The sequence below is a fragment of the Camellia sinensis genome, chromosome 1, assembly GCF_055761805.1.
Source record: "Camellia sinensis isolate YWXY chromosome 1, ASM5576180v1, whole genome shotgun sequence".
Lineage (NCBI taxonomy): Eukaryota > Viridiplantae > Streptophyta > Magnoliopsida > Ericales > Theaceae > Camellia > Camellia sinensis.
Window position 1 is genome coordinate 176,331,034 of NC_138961.1, and position 9,806 is coordinate 176,340,839.

Sequence of the window (9,806 nt, forward strand, 5' to 3'; positions counted from 1 at the left end):
ACAACCATGGCGTTTAAAAAAGAACTAATGATCTATATAGTTGGCTGAATTTAGTTAAAACATGAATTATAAGCTCAAGTTACCATTTTGCTTTGGAATACATATATAATGAATATGAAATTTTATAGATAAAACAAAAAAAGTTAGGAATGCAAATACTAAATAAGTAGGATGATATACAGATTGGTCACCCCATGTTAATCAAATTTAGCAAATTCTAAAATTTATAATTGTGAGTGATTACTGCCAACTTTTTATTGCTAGAAGTGTATTGCCTTGGACATGTACTCATGGTTTTTTTTTATCGGCAAAACTAAATCTTTATTGATGAAAAAAATAATATATATGCAAAATTTACATCAATAAAATAGGAAAATGCACAGAGCATCATAGCCAATCTCAACGATCCCAATTAGGTTAGCACTACTAAAGAAGCTCAATCATATGCTAGTATTTGACCCGAGATTAGTGAAAAACCAATCAAAGCAACCAAAGACAGAAAAAGAAAACAAAACAACAATACAAAGAAATTAAAAAGGAAAATCCATTTTGTACTTATCTTTGCAACATTATAACGTCTCTTATTATATATGTACCGTTGTCTATACTTGTATTCGTTGGCAAAATTTGTCGTTATTGATACCGACATTTTTTAGCTTTATAACAATGCGGATAAATTGGAATTAACTTAATTAGCTTTAAAGGAAAAGCTTATCTAAAAAGAAACAAATATTAAAGGAAGAGTTCAGTGGGTTGCAATTTTAATCAATTTATGGTTATTATCACTATAATAAATAGATGGATTTTTTTTTAAAAGAATTTAACACCATTATAAATATGCATATAATAATTCTATGCAATTGGCGGCGGTGAAAGGACCACCCGCTTACTAAGCTGAATATGATTAACTTGAAGATAACCACAAAAAAATAAAAATAAAAAAATGCAGTAAATTAAATTTGTCACTGAAAAGGTTTCTTGCACTTCAACTTTGCTTTAGGTGTGTTCGGCTTCTTAATTAATTTTGTTTCTTCTTAATTAAATTGAATTGATTTATTGTGGAACACAAAATGGTTTACTCGAATGCTATTTGGCGATGCCTTTACTAGATATTTTCTTCCTATAATATGTTAAAACTTATTGATGGAACTCATATAAATTAACCATTCTTGCAAGTTAAATTATGCAGAAGAGGAATAAGGCCAAAGGATGATTGATGGTTAACAATCAATTAACATATGCTCATTAATTTTATAATCTCCAAGATAATTGTATTCAATTATGTATACAATATGGTAAAAAATCAAGAATTATTGAACTATGTCGGATAAATGTAGGATTTTGTTCATTTGATGAAAGTATTGCAGTAAATTCCAGAGACTTAAAACCCCAAAAAAAATAAAAATAAATAAAAATCAAAGAATTTTGTTAATACGTCACGGGATAATCATAAAATAAAATAAAAACTTTTCTTTTTTGGATCATCTCTTCTTCGGTGATAAACCAAACAAATGCAAGAAAGATAATTCATTTGAGTAGTAACGTATGTTATCGATCCTCCGCCTTTATATCCTCTCTTGAATTTTTTATTTTCTGTGGAAAAACTTAGTAATATAAGGCCGTGTTATATTGAATAATAAAATATAACTTGTTTTTAATCTTTTGACCTAGATATCTCAAAAGAAAAATATCTAAAGTGTAGTTTATTAGGTTATCTCTTATGTTATCTCTATATCCTCTAATAAATTTTTGCCTTTTGAAAATTGTATCCTTTGGAATCTTCACTTTGTTAAACTGGGTTGAAGATTTTGTGAAAAACTTGAAAAATAAAATAATTTGAAACAAGACTGCATGTAAAAAAGTTTTGAGTCTATCTATTGCATTTAAGCCCAAGGTTTAGAGATGATCTTTTGACTATTGTATTTACAAGGCTTATCTACCACATAAGGGTATCAAAACTTGGCTTTTAATGGGTGTTACAATTCTCTGTATGAAGTACAGGGTATGCATGTGTTAAATCTTCATTGTGAAAATGTTGATCATTACAGAACACTTAACTTAAAGTACTAAGCCATCATCAAGATTGGGCAAAATGGCTTGCAAAATCACAAATTTTGTACACCTCCATTTTATATATCAGACAAATATTTGTGTTTCGTCTGATAAGATTGTAGCACCTTATTAAAATCTAATTTATAACGGCTATATAAATTTTGAGTTAACCGTTAACCATTTTTTATTTTAATATAAAAATTTGTACATGATGAAACACCTCATTAAAATAAAAATTTCATTTCATCCACAAAATGGAGATGATCTGGATTCACCATTGACGTTGTTACTAGTGATTTGTACCAATTCATTAATTTCAAATCAAAAGACCCATTAAAATAACTTACAATTTCAAAAGTTTCATTGTCTTATCATTTAGGTGAATTGTTTTGTATAAAATTTTGTTTGCAAATTATTTTTCCACTAATTTTACATTTTTTGTTGGAACACACCAAGTGGTTGTAGCCATCATATACCATACTGGCCACAGGGTATAGAAATCTTTCAAAGATCTCAAAAGAGTATCCACATTTACTACACAAACACACCAAAATGCTTATAAAAGCCCTTGGTTTTGTATAGTGAGTCTAACTATAGAGAACAAAGGCTTTTGCATCTCTGCTCTAATTTTCTTCCCCTATGGGTTTTTGTTTCTCTTGAGCTCCTCTCTCTCTAAGACACAACGATAAAAATTATATTCATATAATGGTTCGTAAGGCGGATATGAAGAAGATAGAGGACATAACAAAATGTCAAGTGACATTTTTGAAGCGAGGAACTAGCTTGATAAAGAAGGCTCATGAAATCTCTGTTTGTTGCGATGTGGATATTGCATTCATCACTTTCTCTCCCTCCGGTCGAGTGAGCAAGTTTTGCAGACAAAGGAGGTTAGTGTAAATTACTACAGTTGAAACACTTTATCAACATTTTCAGTCTTTTCCCCTTTATTTGCCGTTAATTTTTAATTTTTAATTTTTTTGTAGCACCGAAGACCTGATTCATCGTTACATAAATCTTCCCGTAGACAAGAGATTTACGCGTGTAACTATTCCAACTCTTCATTTTGTTAACTTGCAATTCGTAATCTTCATTCCTCACTAATTTTATTTATTTATTCTTTTTTCTCTCTTGAAATGGGATTGCTTGGAATGGACTTGGGCTGGTAAATGTGATTTAATTGTCTATGGTTAAACAGTCATATCACGAATGTTCAGGTACTTTGCTGTAGTTAACTAGATTTATTTTTGTAGATTTGGTATTACTTTCTTGGTGAGTAAAGTTGATAAAAATCTTGTAATTTTTTTTTCATATACTTTTTTTTTTTCTTTTCGTAATTTAATTCATAACGTGTTCATATTCATGTAGGAGAAGCAGGAAAAGATACACCAACTAGATTGCATTAAGGGCGATACCAGCAAGTTTCAATATCTTGAAAAACAGTTAGATTTTTTGTCATTGTCTCTTACAATTCTTATTTATTTGTTTATTTATGATAATTTTAAGATTTCTAATTAACATAGTTTGGTTTCGACTCTTACTTTTTCATGCCTTGTCAAACAAAGCTAAGTTGTAACATGTTGGGTATACCTCCTTATTGGAGCCACTGCTGGAAAAATGACTTTTAGCGGCGTTTTTAAAACGCCGCTATATGTATGAAAAACGCCGCTAATTCCTTTAGTGACGCTTATCACCAAACGTCGAGGACGCGGCCGTCGCTATAAGTTTATGACGCTTTAAAAACGTCGTAAAATTAGTATAGGCGGCGTTTTTAAAAACGCCGCTAAATGCGATAAATAATGATAAAATGACGTCATCCAATATTTAGCGACGTTTTTAAAACGCCGTGATAGATTTTTTTATTTTAAAAAAAATGTCCGTTGGCACTGTAGTGGCGTTTTGAAAAAACGCCGTTATAGCTCTTTTTTTTTAAAAAAAATTGTTCTGAATCTGTTATATTTAACTAAAAAACATACCTGTAAATAAAGCTGAAAAATAACAATAATATGAATAAAATTTTACAGCTACTTCAATATATTGACTAAATAAACATTACATGATTGTGTCTGAACCAAAATCAAACAACAAACACAATCAAAAAATAAAAAGAAAAAATAGGTTAAGTCATTTGCTTGCACATGCAGATGCAATGGAATAGTCAAGCATATTACACATCATTACACTGCAGAATAGGGATTCGTATTCAATTAATCATAATAGGTTCATGTACAACAAAAACAATTTTGAGCAGGATACATTCCCAAATCCCAGTCAACACAAAGGAATGCAGAGAGCCCGGTGAACAGTGGCGCTGACACCTTCTCCAACTTCTTCATATAATTTGTAATTTTCTGCACATTATTACGAATCAGAAAGCTGACATGAAAAGGAAAAAGAAATAGTCAACAGAGAATGAAGATTGGAAATCAAATTTATAAAACCCCAAAAGCAAAATATAAACACGAGACATATCCAATGTAATAGATTCTGTATAGTTAATTATACTAAAATGCAGATATCTGCAATGAAACTCAAATCAAGGAGTCTACATGCATTGTAATGAACTTATCTTCAAGTTTATCAGAAGATCTTGAAACGAAAGAATAGAGACAGGAAATTGTGCATCAGGAAATGGTTGATTTAAAGCATCTGCAACTTCGAAGGAAACCTGCAAATCTTTCACCTTGGTCACACAAAATCATCCATGGCTAGCATTTATAGTCTAAAAGTCAAGCAAATAAAATAGAATAGAGACAGGAACCATTTGCTCAATGAGTTCCATCAAATGTGTCTAACAAAAAAACAGTGAGAAACTAAAATCAATATAATTGAACGAATAAATCACAATTATATGTGTGCCTGCAATGAAATGAATAATCATAATTGTCGTAGTGATTTTTTCCCCCACACCAATATAACAACAGTTCAGATAACTAAATATTATCTTTCAAAGAAAGCTTTCTATGACAAATCTTATGGGGGTTGTTGATTTTCAGTCATAATTGTAGCATGGAAATCAGAAATATCCCACAGCAATACTTGAAAATATCAACCTCCCCTGAGGCTCAGTTGAGCATTGGTTATTCCATGCAATAGTTTTCTTCTCCTATTCTAAGGAAGTGAAAGGATGATAAACTATACTCTTAACTAGGACCAAATGGAATTTTCAAACCCATGCACCAACCAAACTTCAACAGCATAATTTAAATGATGCAGATAACAGCAACTCTAAAAGGTAAGTGAGATTTCATAAAATGAATAATTTAAATGATGCAGACAACATATACTCCATGGAGGTAGGCAAGATACCATAATCTCATAGACTCAACTGAAATATAGGTACACTAAGGGTTTCCATTACCTCCCTTGCTCATTTTCAAAAACCAGCTAAAAAGTGGAAAGCATAATAAAGCTCACACAAACCTTGTTGGCTAATCCTTGGGAAGCAGCAAGACCTTCAGCCATTTGGGCTTGGATGGGGCTCAGGGTGATGCCTTGGCATTGGGCTTCATATTTCCTAGCTAGATATCTAGAACTGCCTCCAATTCCACATCTAACATCAACAATACTCTTAGGTCTATTCGTTGGATCCTCTGCAAACCAATTCATCAAAACATTAAAATATAAAAAAAAAGAAACATGTAGAAGGTGACCTCCATTCACAAATATGCATATGAGAGAATAGTGAATCATGAATCATAAGATTCACTTTATTTAGCATATTATATAATTTTATATATACATCTATAAACTATAAACACATAAAAATACATGGTAATATTGCAGCTTATTTAGATGTATAGAATTGAACTGTAACTGACCTGCTCCATCACTTCCTTATCAATAGCACTCTTCCCTAGATCAATCCGTGTTTCTGAAACCAAAAACTAGTAGTATCACAAAAACAATAGATGCATTCAATTCAAGAACTATGCTTCAAGAAGCTAAAAAACTTCGAATGACACATGTCCCATAAAGAGTCAGTTATGCAAACATTTACAAAAGGTCCTTACAGTTTAACCATTGATTACTCTGTTTCTTATGGATGGTTACAACTACAGGTTGGAATTTACTTTGAAGTGCTCAAATATCAACATCAAAGTATTTTGAATATGAGAAACCTCCACAAAAATGAATTTTGTAGTAAAAGTTGCTGATTTCAGAGCAAACACGTAGAAGTGAATTACAAACTAAGTCATAGTTAATTCCCTTATCTTTTTTATGTTTGAAATTAATTGATTCCATCTTTCTGTGCCTCACCTTCAAAAACAGCCTTGATATTGTCAACCCGACCGTACCACTTGTCATGGTCTATAGCCCATCGAAAGCCCGAAGACCATATTGCATAAATAGTCAACTCTTCCGTACCATTGTCCAATACAAAGATTTAAGAAATCCTCACTTATCGCATACAACTTTGGATATGACAAACATGAACCCCAATTATTGGTACAGCTACAGCATAGCGGGTGTCAACAGCAGCAGCAAACCACGCATGCATTCCTACATTTAAGAATTACTCTATGCATGTTATAGCAACAATGAAATTTATGTTTTTTTTTTTTTAATTTTGTTCTTCCAAGTTCCAACCTCCAAGCGATTCACCGGTGATTCCTATCTTAGATGGATCTATATCCTCCCTCTGTGTAAGATAATCAGCCAGTTTTATCAAGTCCCAGACCTGCAGAATGCAAAGTTTTCAGTTGAGTTTTTTTATTCATTAATTACATTGGATTTTGAAATATTTGATATATATTGTTACAGACTCGTCAAACTATATGTTTCAAAACAGAACGAATGAAGAAATTACCATATCAAATATGAATGGCATTGTATCACCTTGTTTCCATGATGAAACGAGAGCCTGCATGATAGTAGCAAAACCATATTAGGGACAACAATGTTGTTCTCAACCTGGGTTATGAACTCATTCTCAGATTTGAAACATGAGAGAATCCATAGGAGTCATATCTCACTGCAGCAACACAAAATTCGCTCATTTTGGAATATTACTTGCTCAGATTTAGTTTTTGATCATGCCCAACACCAAACTATTTGCCTGAATAAGGTGGTAGGTCATATAGTAAGAGAATACGAACAAATTTTTTCTTTTGTTTATTTATTTATTTGTTTTGACCAGGCCCATATTGCAAAGTTAAATAAAAATATCAGTATTCAATACACATCTCAATAGGTGGTCATACTGCTGGCATGCTCTCCATGGTAACGAGAATCAATGGCAGCAGCTATATATCCACGCGAAGCATATGCCTAAAACAAATGGAAAAATATAAGATGATCTCTTGTGTTAACAAAGTCAATCTGATGAAAACTGCAGGTCTGAGAAAACCTCAAAATAGGTTCCTCAAGCAATGGCCGTAACCACTCTTTGCACTTATGTGTGCTATGCAAAAATACAATAGCTGGCTTCCTTTGATGATTGCCTTCATTAATGCTCAAAATCAGCACAGGGGAGCGCCCTTGCTCTCCTGCCTAGTTACAACCATGAGTACAGTAAATACATTTCATGCCCACAATCAGCAAATGTGGAGGTATAAAGGAATAGTGCATTCACTAAAGCCCATCAGGTGCATAGTTACTATAGAAACTTCCACTTCATAATTCATAATCACATATTAGTTTTTGTAGGCTGAATTACAAGTTCTACAATCTACTCTGTTTCAGAAATTGGAAGCCTTGTAAAGTACTTCTGGCCAGCCCAAAATTGCAATTAAGTTTCACTTTTTACCCAACACAGTTGTGTGTACACTAATCTTTTAAGAGAATTTGTTTTTTGGGTGGTTAAAAACATGTTTCATCGGAGAGTTGAGAGGCAAAACATGGTTTCAAGTAATCACAATTCACTGTTGATGGTGGATTCTGACCTCCCTCTATTCCATGGACAGACAAGTTGTTGAACACCGTAATGTTTTTGTGTTCATGTGAGTGTCATAGAGATTTTTCCTTTACTACAATAATTATTAGGCATGTGACTTCTTACAAACTAAATGGTCTTCATTGTCATTTACAAATAAGAAAAACAGAAATAAAAAAGAAATGTGTGTGGGGTGGGTGATTGCTTAGGTGGAATCCGTTGTTAGGTACCAAAAATTGAAGATAGATGCTTTAAAATCAAAGAATTGTACAAAGCTAAAGCAAGGTATGCTTTAAAATCAAATGAGCTATTTTTCTTATTTTTAACCAATCATCAATAATCAGAGGGGAGATATAGATGATGTTGTCCATATATCACATCAAATAAACAAAAGAATCATTCAGGGTGCTATGTCATCAGAATACTTGGGAAGAGTCTGTGATTTGAGGCATTATATGATTCACCACAATGTGACAGCTCCTTTTAGAGATGTAGCAAGAAATTAATGTTATCTTGTGAGCAAAATTAATATGGCAGAAACAGTATATTCTAGGCCATGAGAAAAAACTGCAGCTTACCTTCTTTGCTCGTTTTATGGCAACTACCTGACCACCTGGTAACAGGGCCCTGTAGACAGTTCCAAAGCCTCCTTCACCAATCTTCATTGATGGTGAAAAATTTTGGGTGGCTCTAGCAACCTGACTCAGATTTAGATAAATTGATCCCAAGAGGAAACTGAATCCATTGCAAGAACAACGTGGTCTATTTATCAACAGGAATTAAAATTCACCAAGCCAAAATGTATCAGTACTAAGATCATGAAAAGAAAGTGAAAATTTTTTTTAAAATAAAGTTGTCTATAGGGCATGAGGAAGCCAAATAGAGCCAACATTTTGACTCTTTGAATTACCTTATACAACATTTTGCTATCTGGCCTTACAGGTGATGTCCAAAAATAAAATTTCTTGCTTGGTTTATCTAAAACATGATTGTTTCCAATTTCAGTTTTGTGCCATTCCTTTGACAACTCCAGAGAATATATTATCAACTTCTTCTTGGAAAATGTTTTTAAAAGCCCAATCACTTCAGTCTCAGAATCTCCTTGTTAAGAATAATATTATAATACTGAACATCTATACTGTTAGATTTCCAATCAATCATTTCTTCATAGAAAAAAAAATGCTAAGCACGAAGAGGTGATAAATGAGGAGCTTGATGAAATAAAAACTTTACATATCAGAAGGTTAGAAAAAAATGTAACTAAAGTTTCAGGTAAACTAAACAGTGACATAGTGGGGGGAAAAAAATGAAGAAACAAAACATTTATATATATGTATACATATACACACACACACACACAACACAAATAAACAATAGATCTCAATAATCAAATCGAGAGAGAAGAGAAGGAAGAGCTTGAGAGAGAGAGAGAGAGAGAGAGAGAGAGAGAGAGAGAGAGAAATCAATACCTCGCAGTAAAGCTTCGAAATCGAGAGAGAGAACTTCAAAATTGAAATTGCTCTAAGATGAATCTCAAAATCGAAATCGCTCTAAGACCGATCTGAGAAATCAAGCACAGCCTCTCTTGAGATCACTTCCTCTGCGATCGAATTCAACCCCTCTACTCTCTTCGCAATCTCCCAGAGCTTCAGAGCTTCAGATCGATATCATAGAGAACAAAGGATGAATCGAGAGAGAGAGCGAGAGAGAGACAGTGGAGCTTCAAAGCTTCAAATCGAAATCGCTCTGAATCAAAATCGCTCTCAAGGTATAGAAGCAATTGAGGGTGAGCAAGAGAGGCATGAGGATTCAAAATAAGGGTTTACAAAAGCCTTAACAAGTATTCTGAGATTAAAAAATAGGCGCGTGAGGCACAATGTGT

At 32.9% G+C, this 9,806-nt stretch overlaps 1 protein-coding gene across 2 annotated transcripts; it reads right to left on the reverse strand.

Annotated features, from left to right (window-relative positions):
• Positions 1 to 4,056: 4,056 nt before the first annotated feature.
• Positions 4,057 to 8,813, reverse strand: LOC145799756 (uncharacterized). Of its 2 annotated transcripts, XM_082889390.1 has the most exons (6): positions 8,503 to 8,813; positions 7,254 to 7,542; positions 6,860 to 6,913; positions 6,640 to 6,730; positions 6,310 to 6,552; positions 5,884 to 5,923 (listed from the first exon to the last, which is right to left on the reverse strand). In XM_082889390.1, exons 2-5 carry the CDS (start codon positions 7,269 to 7,271, stop codon positions 6,452 to 6,454), a joined length of 264 nt encoding a protein of 87 aa, XP_082745516.1. In that variant the 5' UTR covers positions 7,272 to 7,542; positions 8,503 to 8,813; the 3' UTR covers positions 5,884 to 5,923; positions 6,310 to 6,451. The 2 variants fall into 2 exon arrangements, 1 of the variants encoding a protein (XP_082745516.1); XR_014341316.1 differs by lacking the exons at positions 5,884 to 5,923; positions 6,310 to 6,552; positions 6,640 to 6,730; positions 6,860 to 6,913; positions 7,254 to 7,542 and adding exons at positions 4,057 to 4,717; positions 5,473 to 5,642 and having other exon boundaries at positions 8,503 to 8,706.
• Between the last annotated feature and the right edge of the window lie 993 nt (positions 8,814 to 9,806).

What these genes read in the sequence shown, in the direction of transcription:
- LOC145799756 (XM_082889390.1), bottom strand. An exon ending in TGCCATTCATATTTGATATG is followed by an intron (nt 6,731 to 6,859) that starts GTAATTTCTTCA and finishes TGCATTCTGCAG; the next exon opens with GTCTGGGACTTGATAAAACT. An exon ending in CACCGGTGAATCGCTTGGAG is followed by an intron (nt 6,553 to 6,639) that starts GTTGGAACTTGG and finishes TCTTAAATGTAG; the next exon opens with GAATGCATGCGTGGTTTGCT.